Source organism: Ruditapes philippinarum, unplaced genomic scaffold (assembly GCF_026571515.1).
Source record: "Ruditapes philippinarum isolate M1 unplaced genomic scaffold, ASM2657151v2 ctg885_1_1_1_1, whole genome shotgun sequence".
Classification (NCBI taxonomy): Eukaryota; Metazoa; Mollusca; class Bivalvia; order Venerida; family Veneridae; genus Ruditapes; species Ruditapes philippinarum.
The window spans coordinates 146716-163788 of NW_026857915.1; the positions used below are offsets into that span (position 1 = coordinate 146716).

The 17073-nt window shown below is 32.1% G+C and overlaps 1 protein-coding gene across 1 annotated transcript in view; it reads left to right on the plus strand.

Annotated features, from left to right (window-relative positions):
- Window positions 1-17073, plus strand: part of LOC132751507 (E3 ubiquitin-protein ligase rnf213-alpha-like) — a 66164-nt gene that overhangs the window by 33401 nt on the left and 15690 nt on the right. The window contains exons 33-59 of the mRNA XM_060741683.1: window positions 121-305; window positions 483-705; window positions 1199-1369; window positions 1759-1821; window positions 2264-2373; window positions 3111-3251; window positions 3852-4014; window positions 4483-4559; window positions 5027-5168; window positions 5742-5935; window positions 6231-6416; window positions 6673-6796; window positions 8423-8620; window positions 8987-9126; window positions 9369-9576; window positions 10823-10974; window positions 11424-11737; window positions 12053-12203; window positions 12687-12849; window positions 13368-13551; window positions 13739-13920; window positions 14161-14382; window positions 14663-14856; window positions 15158-15263; window positions 15587-15687; window positions 15973-16155; window positions 16559-16816. Of these exons, the coding sequence (XP_060597666.1) occupies window positions 121-305; window positions 483-705; window positions 1199-1369; window positions 1759-1821; window positions 2264-2373; window positions 3111-3251; window positions 3852-4014; window positions 4483-4559; window positions 5027-5168; window positions 5742-5935; window positions 6231-6416; window positions 6673-6796; window positions 8423-8620; window positions 8987-9126; window positions 9369-9576; window positions 10823-10974; window positions 11424-11737; window positions 12053-12203; window positions 12687-12849; window positions 13368-13551; window positions 13739-13920; window positions 14161-14382; window positions 14663-14856; window positions 15158-15263; window positions 15587-15687; window positions 15973-16155; window positions 16559-16816 (4535 nt within the window). The remainder of the gene's footprint in view (window positions 1-120; window positions 306-482; window positions 706-1198; window positions 1370-1758; window positions 1822-2263; window positions 2374-3110; window positions 3252-3851; window positions 4015-4482; window positions 4560-5026; window positions 5169-5741; window positions 5936-6230; window positions 6417-6672; window positions 6797-8422; window positions 8621-8986; window positions 9127-9368; window positions 9577-10822; window positions 10975-11423; window positions 11738-12052; window positions 12204-12686; window positions 12850-13367; window positions 13552-13738; window positions 13921-14160; window positions 14383-14662; window positions 14857-15157; window positions 15264-15586; window positions 15688-15972; window positions 16156-16558; window positions 16817-17073) is intronic.

The following is a 17073-nucleotide window of genomic DNA, read 5'->3' on the forward strand; positions in this document are numbered from 1 at the left end:
CTTTTTTTCGGCGTTCAGTGTTGGTGTCCCCCTCCATGTCCAGCCTTCATATACGCCGCCTTTCCTTGTTGATCTTGTTTATCATATTTCATTATGTTTTAGATAAAATTGTATATTCAGGATATTAAAGTCAATCAGCCTGAAAGAATTGATGATGTCACACGCTCTCTCATTTTGGCCTTAGGCGTGTGCTATCATGCCTGTTTAAAGACACGAGCACAGTATAGAAAATACATTGCACCTTCTTTCAAAAGACCGTGCTTACTGCATGAGGGACCGGAACAAATTTTCAAAGAAATAGATTGGTATACTATAATTTCATTGTTTATTACCTTAATGATTAAGGTTCAATTTTTCTAATTTAGTAATAAGCGCTTGTACTTCTAAACACAATCGGACTAATATAACCAATTGATTCAAATAGATAATGATGATAAAGAAATGAATCGATTCTTTAGATCAAATGTCGTTTTTTTTTGCAGCTGTCAAAATGTCTTTCTTGATCATGTTGACTTAGAAAAGAATATTGCTCGTAACATGGCTCTAAGAGAGAACGTGTTTATGATGGTCATCTGTATAGAACTACGCATCCCATTGTTCCTCATTGGAAAACCAGGTAGCTCAAAATCTCTAGCTAAAACTATCGTGTCCGATGCAATGAGGGGGAATGGTGCAAAAACACAACTTTTCAGGGAGATGAAGCAGGTACAATATAAATTGCAAGCTCAATTATTTATGCATAACTTAAACAGGTATGCAATAAAATACGCATTTTGGAACAAATAAGCGACCAGTAAGAGTATTCGTAGTCGATGGTTTATAATGAAAAGGGAGATAAGTTATCTAATAATTTACAAGGTAATAATTATCAACACAGACTTCTATCTGTTATCTATATGTGTAAAGAATTGTATTGAAATATTATTGACTCCAATAAAGTTAAACCATAACACTTTTTGATTTTGTATTGAAAGTGGTTTGCGGATGTTTTTAATTTAAAATTAATTCACCATTTTCGTGTTTGTATTCTGGTTAAGACGGTGTCAGGGGTCGTGGACGGTGAATTGAAATTTCTAGTACCGTCCTCCATGAACAGGCTACTGTATATGAACATTTTCATTTTTGTCGTGTTGGGCTTTCTTTAGGAATTCTGTTTTTCTCTATTTTTATAAAAAATAAAAAAATGTTATTGTTTCAGGCTCAGATGGCTTCATTTCAATGCAGTCCTTTATCTACACCAGATGGCATAGTAGGAACTTTCAGACAATGTGCTCAATTTCAAAAGGATAATGATTTGAACCGATTTGTGTCGGTCGTCGTCCTCGACGAGGTTGGGCTTGCTGAAGATAGTCCAAGAATGCCATTAAAGGTATTTTTTCCATATGTTAACTAATTTGTCACCCCATTTGTATAAATGCTTACAAAATATAATAGCATTTATATTAAAACTTTTTATAATTATTGTTTGATTGTTTGTTTTCTACGCCAAATGTGTAAAACACGTATGATATCGGCGGTCGAATGACCTAATTACCATTACGTACAAATTTCTCTACGCAAATGATTGACTTTTTACACGCATGCTTTCTGAAACAGCGACAAGAGACATATCTACACTTTTCAAATTTCAAAATCAATCGTCACTAAAAAATTATGCCTTCCTCGAAGATGGAAAAAGCTAGGTAGGAGTACAAATCTAATGCTTACCCTGTTTAACTTTTCGGGCGATTATGATAATAATATATATTTCAATTTAAGACGCTGCATCCACTTTTAGAGGACGGTTGTCAAGGGGAGGAAGATCCTGAAGATTATATGAAGGTACACAAGCTAAATGACATGTGTGTTAAACGTTTTAAAAAATAATATGATTTAACGAGAATATTTGTTTGTTTTGCATGTAAGATTTAATTAAATTTCACAAAGTGAACACCAGATGTAAAATTTCACGAGAGGCGTATCCACAGTTAAAAGTCTGAGAGCTGGTGTTCACTAGTGAAATATAATTTGATCTTACATACAATACAAATTCTTTTAGGGGTTTAAAGATTTTGAAAGCATCAAAATATAAATTCAGCGTAAAAAAGCGTTTAGAAGGATATACGAAATAAACTCGTACTAGCAGTACAGGAATGTCATTGACATGGTTGTATCTGTATTGAAATTGCCGATAAATTGATGTTCGTTATGTAATGAATGAATAAAGGCAATTAAAAGGTGTCTACAGATATCACATGTTATGAGTTTGGTAATCTTATTATAGGTTGCTTTCATTGGAATATCAAACTGGGCTTTAGACCCAGCAAAGATGAACAGAGGTATAATTGTACAAAGAGATGTCCCTGATTTAGAAGAACTTATTAACAGTGCTCGGTAATGTATATATGTTTCCATAGTAACAACGATTCAAGCTAGTTTATGATTACAAGGTTTAAAGATTACATTGCTATTCACAATTATCAGGCAAACAAGCAATTTTCGAAATCATTTAAAATCTAAAATTACATTTAATCAAATCTGTCAAATGTTGTAGTTCGGATCGGAATTTTAGCACAAAGGGTACCTGCCAATTGACGGTAACGAGGCTTGGGAGTGTACCCGATGGACGGATATTCCGATTTGTGCCGCAACCATACGTTAAATATTTTCTCTTTTCAAGTAACGTGTGAACTTCTAAATGACGTTATCTATAGAACAAAGTTTTATACTAAAATTGAACAAATGGCGTCATTATAGACGACAAAATTCATTTTTAGCATGGGTAAAAGTATCGGAAACGCCAGTCAAATATGCAAGAAAAGAAATTATTTCTAAAAAGTAAAAATGCAAACAGTAAAGATAGCTCATCACATCAAATTAGAAAAGGTTGCAGAGTTAATTTGATCCCCCCTGTTCACGAACTGCAGTTACTGTGCAAGCTACCGTTAAAATTGCATTGGCTTGAGAGCAATTCAAGTTTTTGAAAATGAGATCGAATATTTAGATAAATAAAACGTTATATCATAGATAATTGTATTAAAAATGTAAGTTCTATCTAGAATAAATTGTGTTGTTTCAATCATTTCTAAAATTTACATTTGACTCATTTGGTACGTCTTTTGTCTTTGAAGTGGTATTTGCAAAACTGATAGTGAAGGTCCAAATTACATAATGGAACCACTGATAAGACCATTGGCAGAATCGTATCTTGAGCTGTTCAGCATTGCATCAAAAAGAATGAGAGAATTCTTTGGCCTCAGAGATTTTTACAGGTAATTGTGAGAACAGATGATAACATTTGCGTCCAAAATTTATTTTATTTTCTAAGAGTATTCGAAGATACTGTTGATTTATCCTTTAAACTAATTAAGTTTAAATTCCAGTGTTACAATGGATTTCTCTCAGAACATTGTAAGGTCAGTATTTTGAGTTAACATTATATTATATTTTTTCATCTTCAATGTAAGCCATGTAAAGACTGTATTGTAGTGTTTTTCATTTCCGCATAAAGGAACCATTTAATTAGGAATCAAAGTCGTTGTGAGTTGTGAAGTTAGTCAGTTTCATTTGCTGAAAAATAATTGACGCATCTCAGTTGTAATACAGATAAAGAATGGCAAAACCCCGATTTTCGAATATGCATTATTTTTTCTCTGATAAAAACTGTTTTGTTAGACAAGTGTACATTCATTTTAATAATTAAAATTCAAATGTACGGTAATTGATGAACAGGCTAAATATCACTGAGTTTTCACTTTTTTGTTTTCATTGCTTATAAGATTTCTCTTTGCAAGAAACTCCGTGTAAACTGTATTGATACATAAATAAAACAACATTTTTTTTAAATAACACCTTAGCTTTATTTCATCTAGCCTCATCAAAATGGTGTTCAACAGCGTTGAGGAAACCAGAAAAATACCGACTTGGTTTCAAATGTTACATGCTATCATGCGAAACTTTGGTGGGTTGGACCAAGTTGACCCAGTCGAACATTTCAAACAACGGTTGTCGGAAATAATTCCCGTTGATGATCAGGTAAGCTTGTGAACTTTATCAAAACAGAACAAATGAAGTTGAAAGCTCGATTATTAAAGTTCTTGCGACTTACATAATTCTCTTCTAAGACGCGTTAAATGCTGTCATTATGGACGGCACAATCTTACTAGAACAGATGTCATGCAGAGAAACATGGTCATGACCTAATAAGGGTTTGATACCACGTTCCCTGTGTTTTGGACCAACCCAATTACTACTAGGCCACCGCTCCCATTTATAATAAGTGGAAGGGTGTTATTTTTTGTAAACACAGTAAAAAATGCATTGTCATTATACTTTGAAGTAATTCTGAAAATATTACATCTTCATTATCATGAACTTTAAAAGCCTACGTTTTCCTGATACAAGTGATTGTGTACAAACAAAAAGGATTAAGCAAAACGTTTACAACATATATATTAGAGACTCTTTTTCAAAAATATTTATTTATATGACATCGTACTTCAGCCGCGTGATGGTGACCCTGATTGCAGTACCTTTGGATTGATCAGAGATTGTCTTTTTGATATCAATTGCAGTCAGAGGTAGATAACTATTCTTTCCATTATTGTTTATTCTGTAAAAGCCTGTGAATAGATGTTTTCTGTATCATATTCCTATCATGTACAATTTTGTTACACATTATAGTATACGTATTCCAAAGAAACTAGTACGAACAGCATTTTTATAATAACACTTAATTCGGAAGAGCATAGTGTAATTTCTAATTTTAGATATGTATAGTAATACTTGTAACGCTTGACAACATGAATCGTATTCTTCCTCTATCACGTGCCTTTACAATGCCGATTTCATTTATATAAAATGAATGCTTGTTTTTCACTGCAATATATCGTAACTTATTTATTTCGGGTATCTGTAAATTGATTAATAACAGTATGTAATTTCTTTCAAAACATTAGTACAGATGTTGTTTTCTATTCTTAACTTACTGGATTATTTTTGTATAAAATAATTTGATTTTAACTGTGCATTACCTTTCAAACTAAAGTGAAAGCCGGTATCTACTTCTATTGACTGAGAATTTCGGAGCATTGTCATTAGTGCAACAACTTCTTCAAGAACGGAGCGAAGATACAAGACTAATAACAATCTTTGGGAGCAGTTTCCGAAGTGACCAGGAGTACACACAGGTCAGTTCAAATAAGAAAAACGTTCCAGTGTCACTGAATATCAAAAGTGTGCCAGCATGAAACTAAATATTGTTTTGTTCACTGCAATGATGAGCAATATAGATGATAATAGAGTTTATGCTCAATAAAAAGTGTTCGGACCTTTCTGAAATATTATTGAATACTTTGATGGTCAGATAACTTTCCATTTAAAACAATGTTTATCCAGTAAGAAGAAATAAGATTGAAAGCATCATAAGAAACATGCATTGTGCTTCTGTTTTTTGCATGTATGTCAATGAAATCCAAATGTACACTAAACCTATAAAACATGATCATTAAAACAGATATGTAATCAATTTTATTAAGACTAAGAGGTCATGATTTGATTTTTTGTTAAAAGAAAAAAACAACACTTCAATATCGCTTTTTATAATAGTCTGGTCGTTTCATTTTCGTTTTAAAACAAACAGTCACACACATTTTCAGTTTGTAAGAACATATTCAATATTATTCATGGATAGCGATGGCTACTGAAAGGTACTATTCATTTTTTAAAAACAAAAAATAATTAATGTTTACATCATCCATTAGGTGTGTAGAAATATCAACAAAGTCAAAGTATGCATGGAAACAGGAAACACCGTTGTTTTGTTAAATCTTGAGAACCTGTACGAGAGTCTGTATGATGCTCTTAATCAGTACTATGTATCCTTCGGAGATGTTAGATACGTTGATCTTGGACTAGGGACACACAGAGTAAAATGCCCAGTTCATCCGGATTTCAGGTATGTTACTAATATTCTGAAGGTTTTCAATTCAATTGTTTTAAAATACAGTACTTGTATTACGAAATACGCAGAGTAGTTAAGAAAAACGTATGATGTGCTGAAACATTCATTAATTTAGCATATATATTGAAAAGCATTAGCCATTTACAGTGTACGATAAAATAGACAAGTACAGTTAGTACGTTAATAGTTTCTTTTTTTTCGCAAAAATGGCGATAGCTATTACACAAAATAAAGTGGATTTAAGTTGTTGAGATCGTTTCATCAACTATAACAAAATTATCTTTGTCAGGCTTATTGTTGTCGCTGAGAAACAAACAGTTTACGAGAAATTTCCAATACCGCTGATCAACAGACTAGAGAAACACTTCCTTACAATAAGTACCATGCTTTCTGTTGAAAACAGAAAACTTGTTGATAGACTAAAACAGTGGATGGAGGATTTTGCCATTCAGCGCCAGCAAAGTCATAACGACAAGTAATTCAAACAGTTTTTAAATTTCAAATGAAAGCCTTAATAACTAAAAAAATATGAGCTTACGCATTTATTGTATTAATTGCCCTTTTGCAAATATTACGCGAAGTACACGCTGAAATTGAATGATTAAATAAGTTTAGAAATGAATAAAGATTTACTTACATATTTTGTATGTCTGAGAAACAGTAAAATGAAAAGTTTTTTTTGCTTCGATGTCATTTTAAATATTACATGTTTGAAACTTTACCAAATTAAGATCAAGGACGGTACATGTACAAATTGGAGATGTTTTCATTGGATATCACGAAGATACATGTTCAGCTGTAATTGTGCATTTAAGACAAAAATTGGCAGGCGTGGATGAAGAATCAATTCTAAAAGTATGTTTGATTTTGGGCTTTCTTTAGGGATTCTTATTTTCTCTATTTTATCGCCACATCAACGTTGTTTGTGCCGTGTGGAGGTGTAAAAAGTCGCCCCGTACATTTAATCAGAGATGATATATATTTCCGATCCTTAAAGATCGTTCAGCACGACATTATTGTTGTGTTTGTGGTATTTTTAATTTTAACTATTTGACGTTTTCTAGTTGGGTGGTTCCAATATTCCTACTTGAATAATGTTGAATCACCCTTAGGATATGTTGCCTGCTTTTTAACTTTGTCTTTTGACGTCGTATTTGTGATATACAGGCTTCATATCCTCTGATCCCCTTTCAAAATTCCATTTTGTTTAGTTCCGCCCATTGTTTTCCCGTTTAGGGCACAATCTTTTTATTACATGGGGACCATACGCCGCTTTTCATGGAATGGCACTACTGTGTCACATTGAAGGTTCCATAATAACCGCCGTATGAACACATCTGCGGATGTTTCTAAATTCAAAATTTTACCATTTCATGTTTAAATGTTAAATTCTGCTTAAGCCGGTGCTAGGGGGCGTGGACGGTAGTTTGAACTTGACATTACTGTCCATGAACAGGCTCAATCAAACCGAGCCTGCAACGTTTTCAATTTTGACGTGTTTGGCTTTCTTTAGGGATTCTTATTTTCTCTATTTTATATATTTAGATTTTAATACACCCGAAGGTAACTTCAGTCGTGTTATTCTATGGCGGTAGCCCGTCCGTCCGTAGTCAGGTAGCCAAAATGATGTTCGGCTAGAATTTGAAAACTATTAAATAAGCTGCATCTTTACATGGTAGAAAGGTTTTTTATGGAGATCATAACTTGATAAGGGCCATTAAACGTGGCCAGAAGATTATCCGCATTGATTTTAGGTCATTAGGTCAACCTGTACACTCATTGTCCTCTCATCAATTTGAGAAAGAGGAATAAATGTAGACTTGTAAACTTGGTGTTGACATTGCCTTTGGCCTGTATTTGACACTTATGAGGGCATAATTTATGTGACACTTAGTGTAAAATATTCTTGTCCGACCAAGAACTTGTTCTATTTGTTTTATATTTCTTAATAATCAAGTCTTCTCACATTTGAAATAGTGTATTTTACGACAGCACATACAGAAACTACACGGGCTTTGGTTTTTCTTTGATAAAATAAAGAATAGGCAATGCTATTAATGGAAACAATAAGTCATATAATACAGTAAAGTTTTGAAACAGAAATGCAAAAGCACCGCCTTTTCCTTTAGTATTGTTAAATGTTGACATAGATAAAAGCAGCCTGGACAAATTGTGAACCCTCAGGATCATTTATCACAACAAACATGAAATTTGTAGACCCGGTCTGGTTGAGTCTGTACATAAGGGATAATATAAACTGTTACATTCTTAAATGCATCTAGTACCGGCTGGAGAGGTACTCAATTTTCAGCACATGAAAGTGTTGAATCAATGATCCTGAAGGACCAGAAAAATATAATAATACTGAAGAACCCATAAAATCATGTTGCTTAAGTTTTTTTTTGCTTGTGCAACTGATTTTATTAACATTTAGTCTTACCTAAACCACCGAACATATTATAATGCCAATTTGTTTTTCAGATATTTGAAGAGGCAAAATTGATGTTGCTGTGGTGTACAACACCCGATGCTGTAGCTCGTTTGGCGCATTCTGTTCTACCAGAGGAAGAAAAAGTAAAGCTGATTCACAATTATTATGAAAATCAAGCACATGACAGCATTTTGGAATATCTGGAATATATGCTCCCATCAAATAGAACAGTATCTCTCTTGTCACAGGTAATCAAAGGAATAAAAGCTGCATCACATTTTTATCAGATTAAGTCCGTGAATAACTCGGTAAAATTGTTATAACATATTTCATAGCAATATTCTTGAAAAAATATTAATATAAATATAATTAATACACTGATTTTTTTTAAAAAAAATTGCCTTGATTTGTACTTCACAGTAGCTGCAAAACGCAATTGGCTATCATGAGGGGACACATGTGATCACTGATCGCTCTTGATAAAAATAATCCTTCAAAAGTTGCAGTAGCACATTCAGTTTTATAATTGAACGACCATTTGCTGTTGTTATTCCTATAACAGAAAATAAAGTGATTAATTTTACATCACTTCCGAACTTTGTGTATGTTTTCAGGTTACAACATACTCTAAATTGCTTTCAACATCGCATATTGATTGTCTGAGCAAAGCGTCGGGATTTACCCGTAAAAGAATACTCTTTCTTGAAACGCTGTCTTCATTTGACACTGAGCAGCAATTTACCAACAAAATTAGGTAAGTATTTTTAGCTGCGTTAACGTTATTTCACAGTGTGTTCAAATACCTTAACAGTGATCAAACATGAAATTATAATAGCTAATAAGAAATAATACCAGGACCAATGGCATTAACTTTATTATGTTTGTTTTTATTGCTTTTTCCTTACTGTGCAACAAAACTGTATCAATGTGTACACTAATGTTTTGCAAATAATTCTGGTATATAAAGAATACATTTTATATGATTTTCTTTTTTAGATTATTTATTCAGAGCACAGAAGAATGTTCTAAATTGATTGTGATACAATGCGACTCCGGAGATATTAATGCCAATTTGATAGCTTGTGCAAGATATTGTGTCATGGGTGAATATGAGAAAGCCAGAAAAGATCTCATAAAACCAGTTCATTTTATATTTATTGTTCAATTGCCTAAAATTGCAGGTGGATGTTTCACGGCATTTCAGGTAATAGATAAATATTTACTGCCTAATAAAATTGATCATTTTTGCTTTAACTTATTTTTTTGTTTCTTACATAAACAAGAATTCTGGAAACAAAGTGATCCCTCGGAAGCATTAATCACAACAAAATAACATAAGAATTGCAGACTCGGTTTGATTGAGTCTGTACATGAGGGATAATGAATAAGTGCACATCCCTCACGCCCCCTAGCACCGGCTTGAGCGGTACTCAATTCTCAACACTATATAGAACTTTCAATAGAGGTGACACCCATCCGCCACCTTATCCTTTTGAAAAAATAAGTGATCTGAGGCAAAATTTGAACTTAACCTATATTTAATGATGTTTGATCTGTGTACCCATAATTATGACAATGAATTGCCTTGCTTAAAGTATAAATAATATATAAACTTATATATTTCGATACATAAAAATGGATTCATAACTATGTATAAAATTAGTGATTTAAAGACAAATTCCATCTGCATTCAATAATGTTTCATCGGTATTTACCAAACATAACTACTATTCATTGTCTTGTTAAAAGAAATCATCTGGAAACCATATTATATTTTCTGTAGAAGAAAATAAAGAGAAAAAAGCTCAAAACTGTGTAAAGTAACTAGTGGTCGGACGAAAACTTTGAACTTGACCAAAAGCAATACCAAGAGAGGTTTCCACATAAGCTTACTATATACTAAATTTGTTTACAATATCTAATATGCTAGTATATTCTAGTTATCGTTTAAATTAATAGTAACAGTGACCTTAATCATAGGGAGGCCAAAGCTGTCCAAACTGGAGTCTTTATACCAAGCTTTACACCAAGTTTGATTACAATGTCTTATTGCTAATTCAAGTTATCATCTGGAAGCTATTTCTCTATTTTAGTTAAAGAGACTTTGACCCAGGGGGTCCAAAAACAATCTTAACCGGGGAATAATAAAAGTGGTTAACAAAGGGCTTAAACAACTATTTGTCTTGAAAAATAAGAATGAAATGAAAAACAAATTATATTTATATATATTGTTATGAAATGTTTTTCTATTGTTGCATAACATTTGCTACGTTTTCGTCTCCGTATAAAACATCCTGATACTATTATAGCTACATTTACGGAATGGCGACCCTATCTTGCGTATCCATAATTACATTTTCCGACTTATTTTCTTCTTTGTTGCTTATCTGATATTTTTCTTAAAACACTCTTACATAAATGTTCGAATATATGACATTTCCAATTTCAAGTGTGGGAATTGGCATTCTGCGCATATAGATGACCTTATTCCTGAGGATATGAACTTGCCAGCTTTTCGAGACATGTATGGACGATCTGTTGGTACGCTGTTCGGCAGTGCAATGGCTATAGAAGATCACACAACTAAAGGTTTGATCAAAAGGTATAAACTTTTATGCTTTTTTAAAATTGATTATAACATTTCAGTTGTTTTTCATCTCTGACGTCGCAAAGACGTTATGTAATTAAATGTCTAAGTGTGTACATGACTATCATACATAAAACTTGTTTCGTTTTTCATTCTTATATTTACGTATGTAAAAACAAACAACATATATCGTTAGTCTTGGTATGGATTTTACGTTTGTTGCTTTACTAATATTATGTTTATCCCGTTCGTTTTCTGTATAGTATACATGTATTGTACCAACTGGTGTAAGTTGAGTATATGCATTCGTTTGTGGTTTGTTAAAATGTTCATATATTCCTAATATAATCGACTGAACAATACAAAATGAAATCTAATTTTATGACAAAAGGTATTCATCAGAGCGTAATTTTAGTATATGCCTACATCAAGCTATTTTACTGTAAGTATTTTTTTTATTTCAGTGCTCCAGCCGGCAAAACGATGAACCAAAACGATTATGCTGGTTCTCATACAAATGATGATATTGATAACCCTGAAGAAAACCCGAACACATTTTTGCAAATAGATGAAAGTTTTTGCGCTGAGAATGATGTTGACCTACCAACAGTACAGGTTGAAAAATGTGAGGAATCAAAAAGAAGCAAACTTGATGTGAAAACATTAGTGCTTCACTGTGTTCCTGCAGCTCTTGCAATTGTTAAAGACAAGGAAGAACAAAAAAGCAGAGAAACAGACAGAGTAGACATAGTTCTTCGTTTAATCCATCAAGATCAAGGTAAAAATTGTACTAGGATTTTCCAAGGTATAAATCACCTGGAAAAGAAATGTTCTATCTAATCAATGTTGACATATAATGTACATTCTTTAACTTAAATCTTTGAATATGATATTTCATTGCCAATATATTTTGAAATTTTGTAAAAGATCAAACAAACACAATTTGAAGATGCATAGTAATATTTTGTAGTTGATGATTTTTTTTTTGGAAAATGTTTGGCGTCATATACAAATAATATCAAGTAAGTTCATATAAAGTTAAAGTGGTCTGGTCTAATGAACATATGGCACTATAAACGTTTTGTACTTCAAGGGGATGAACTCTTCATTAAGGGATTATGCTATCATATTGCGAAGTTGCTGCATCAGAAAGAAACTGAATCTGGTTTATCATACAAGGTCAGAGAATGGTTGGTTGGAGAGGTTGCGAACTTCGAAAACATAACCAAAGCTGGCACTTTCAGGTTATTTACATTATGCTATTTTTAAATTGCTAGTAATTTCTTTTTGGTTACGTTTCTATTGGTGCCCATTGAAAGAAATACTTCTCCGTTCCAATAGTACCTTGTTCATTTCCGATGTTTGTGTCGTTCATGTTCTTTTTGATGTTCTATGTGACAGGATTATGTGGTGTCTGCATTGAGTGAAACTTGCCCTACTTTTTTCCCTCTACCCTTTATATTTTTTAAAATTTAAGATGTTTCTTGTATTACATGTATCTATGATATGTATCATCTCTGATAGAAATTATTCTATCAGTATATTGCAACTGCCTTTTCATGCATATAAATGTTTCTATTTCTTTATTTTTTTGCAATGAATTATGTTGAAATCAAAACAAATATTTAACTATAAAGTATAAGGTATGAAAATGAAACTAAAATAGTCTTTAAAGATTATACACGCTAAAGTTTTTAAAAAATATGTTTACATTTTGATATTGATAGGAATTCGTGTATAAAAGTACTGGAGAGCAAGATATGCCCAATTTTGGCTGGTATCATTGCGGTTTGTGATACAAATGAAAACCTCAGTATACTAGCGGACGACAAATTTCCATGGAAACAAGGATTATGGATTGATATTTTCAATTCACTTAACACACTCAAGGTAATTTGTGAAGATAAACAAGGTGTGTATACAAAAGTCGTAGAACTATTTATTTGTTAGTCATAATGAAAACATTATCAACGTGATTTATTTATTTAGACTTTAATGCATAGTATGATGAAAATCGATACTTTATAAACACTGATGTAATAACTTTCTTCAGAAGGAATACTGTCAGAACGATCATTCATTTCATTTCAAAATAAAAAAAAAAGGAACATCGTTTTTAAATGATTTTAAATGATCAAAGCTATTGCAAAGACAATTATGTCTATAATTTTCATTTTTTTTTCAAGTATTTAAAAAGAAGGAAATTCAAGATAGTGTACCAAAGACTATAGGAGAAATATCTGTATTTAAACGCTAATTCATAGACATTCATCTCTGGAAACTGCCGTTCAGTATTCGATATTTTTTAATTATTGTCAAATAATTCAATTTATTTATCTGTTACACTTTCAAGCTTAGTTTGATTAAACGTATTGAGTCTTCTGTAAAGATTTATATTTGTTTTGAAGTTCAAGGATTTGCCTTTCCGAGAAAAGTCTAATGTGCAGTCAGATATACCTGTATTGTCAACTAGCAGCGACGGACATACATTCTGTGTCAGAATGCCATTTTCGTGGATATTCATACAAAAGATGAATGAGGTTCTCAATATTGATCTGCCAACACCAGAGGAACATGATTTGGATGATGAAAGTAATTTTTAAGTTATGGTTTAACTATATTTAAATGACTTGTTATAAATAATCAAAATTGTAGAACATCCATATACTTTTTGTTTTGCCAGTTTTTTTTATATTGATATGACTTATGAAATACAAACATAAATGGATTAAAGACAAAATGGAGCTAAACATGTAGTCAATATTTAAATGTTTTTAAGGTATGCTCCTTAGTTTTGCTAACCAAAGGGTCAAGTCATTGAGGCGTATTTTGGATGATCATGCATTGTTCAAGGCACTCGGTAAACTTCAAGATGATGTGACACAGAAAGCCACTGAAGACTATCTCTGGGATGTTATAAATACCTTGTATCCATCAAAAGATGACACAGACGAGTTTCATGTTCGTTTTTGTTTCTTGATACACATTCAATCGTCTAATGTTGTCTCTATTTATAAATCATTATGGTCAAAGTTAATAAAGATTTAAAATGACAGCTTCTTTTTCCGCAGTAAATTGACTGATTTCAATGTTTAGGCAATACTTTTCATATATTGGAATATCATATCATTTATCAACAAGTTTTGATAGCTGAAAACTGTTTGTTTGAATCATAATTGTTTTAATACTGTTTCTTCACAGCTTGTGTTCGAAGCAACATTTACAACAATAAAAAGAATTCAAGCAAAGATCAATGGGCTAAGCTTTCTAGACATAGTTATCTACATTCATCTGGTAGTAGATTCCTTCTTACCACGACTAAGAATCTTTCATTCGCTGGTAGCCCTTTGGCCTGAATGCATTGAAAAAATATTTAATCAGTGTTCTGAACCCGATTGTGATATGTTGACAGGATATGTCCTTGTAAGTGATAAATTGCTTAATTGTTGATACAATCTATGAGGGTAATTCAGTTGATATTAATTACAATATAAAACAGATGCAAATGCATTTCTAGATGAAGATCTTGTATTTTCTGGTATATTATGAAACGTTATTACTCTTAGAAAAATACTGTCATTTTAATCATTTGGTACAAGGTATTTCAAAAAGCTACCTTTACTTAAAAAGGTTTTGTCTCATTTGAACATAAGTATTCAGTTTGATATATTCTTATACATACATATACACTTTATTTGTCCAGACAATCAGGGCTGCTAGCTTACTAATCGAAACATTTTCGCCAAAGAAAGGAGAACTCGATGAAAAAGATGATAGAGCACAATGGATCGGTAGATATCATCGTTTCAGATCAATAGTTGAAAAAATAATGGCTATGTACCATCAAGACGTTTCAGTCTTTGGAGAAGACACTGGAATAATTGTGAAAAGAATGAAGTAAGAATGTGTAGATATAATTTGTATGTTTGTTTAGATTGAAGTTTTGAAGTTTGTATCTATTTATGACAAAGCATTTACTCGGAGAAAAATTGCTTCCCCTGTGAACTTAATCAGCGACCCAAGGATTACAATTTGATACTCTCCATTTTGAGCAAAGCAACATTTCAATATGATGGATTGCTGTATCAATATTATTGAAAATTGGAAACTGTTTATTTTTTCCTATCAGTATATAAACAAACTTTACTTACCTTATAAGGTAATTACAATGCCTAATATTCGTGCTTCTCTTTTTAAGATCTTTATGGTCCCGTGTAATGGTTATGAGATTGTTTATTGAGCATGTGTGTGTTGAGGAGACTGATACCAGGATCACAATCAAGTTTTGTTCACCTCTTTGGGCGGTGAGTCTCAAACGCCTCAAGTGTTTCCTTTTGTATTTAGAATAAGGGTTATCAAATCATAGAACATTTAATTGTGTTAATTAGGCCCATATGTCATGTTTAAAACTGCATTGTTATTCCATTGCCGTCGTAGTAGTTTTTTGTTGTTTCTTTAAATATAAATTTGTTTCAAATAAATTATATTCAAGTATAATTTTGGGATGAGAGTGATTGTCCATATAGTAGATTTGAAATAATATCTGCCTTTAATGCTTAAATGTTTTACTAAACCTATTGAAATGCCTTTTATTTATTCATTCATTCATTCATTCATTTATTTAAAGGTATTGGATGAGTCCACTGATATGAAGAATATCAATTCAATAAACGCTGTTGAGAAATTCCTTATAACCTGTAATAAAACGGCAACGAAAGTTTTCATAGGGTAAGAAAAGAATTATTTGCAGTTAATATATCAATTTATAGTCAGTTAAAAATATAGTCTAAAATTCCAAACAAATAAATGATGATGAATATATAAAAGTTGTTAATCGTTAGATTCCAAATCAATCTTTCGTTTAGTTTTACCTATACTGGAATATCTTTATCGCGCTGGTCGGTCTTAAGTAAGAATAGAATTCCATAACTATCATACCTTTAATTAGTGCTTTAAACATTTAGATATTGCAGTTAAATATTTTCTTTACTTTTTCTGTATATATCTTTTCAGATCTTTGTTGAAATGCAGTGACTGTGAGAAGGTTTTGGAAGGTTATCCAGTAACTCTGCCATGCAGTGACATTTTATGTAACCGCTGTTACCATGACTTGATAGCATCTGGGCAAAATTCTTGTGCAAAATGCCGAACTGAATTTGGAGAAAAATGGTGCCCGAAACAGGAATATACTGAAAAGTAGGCACTGTTCTTTTTGTGCCAATTATGTGGCGATATTTTCCATATTTTGTTTCTTTTACAATAATTTATAAAATAGTGTTTCTTGTGTGTTTTCGATAACTGTTTCTCGCAATTTTAGCTGATTTTATGTAAATAAAGAATTTCATGTGTTGATAACTTCTTTGCTGATTTTTATATGTTATATTTAACAATTTCCTGCAGTCTTTTTAAAATTTGAACAACGAAAAATTTTTGCTTTTCTTTTGATGAATGTTATTGTGATTATCCAGGCCACATATGTTAGAAGCAAAAACAAATTAACAATGGTATTTCGATCTGTAAATGACTACAATCTGTAGAATTTTTGAATATATGAATAACTGGACTTATATGCTTATACTTGATAATATATGTATTTTAGCATTAATAGTGATGGGGAGAAGATGTTGAGAGACTATCAGAAGAGATGCAATGCATTTTTCATGGATGCTATATCACAACTGAGCTTTGCAGATAATACTGCTCCATCTAAAGAGGTTGTTGCCAAATTATTGTCGTATGCCTTCTATAGGACACCTGCACAACGTTCACATACGAAAACGTTGTCCATATTTGATACCGGCATTGATCCAAATCCAGTATTTAGATCGTTTCTTCTTCAACTCTTGCTGAAAACCAGGTAATAGTATAACATAAAGAAGTGATAGGAACAATTGTTTCGTTTCTACAATTACTTTTTGTTTAAAGGTGCCAAGGAATTAATTCCTGTACCATAAACAAATTATTGAGGCAGTAAAATTGAAAACGTATAGGTTGAGTCACTTGACACAATTGAAAACTCTTTAAAGCTCATGTGTTTAGTGAAAATGAATTGTTTACTGGCGGTTAGTAGGTGGTGCTACCTTTCTTCAAACAAAATATTCATCAGCGAAAAGG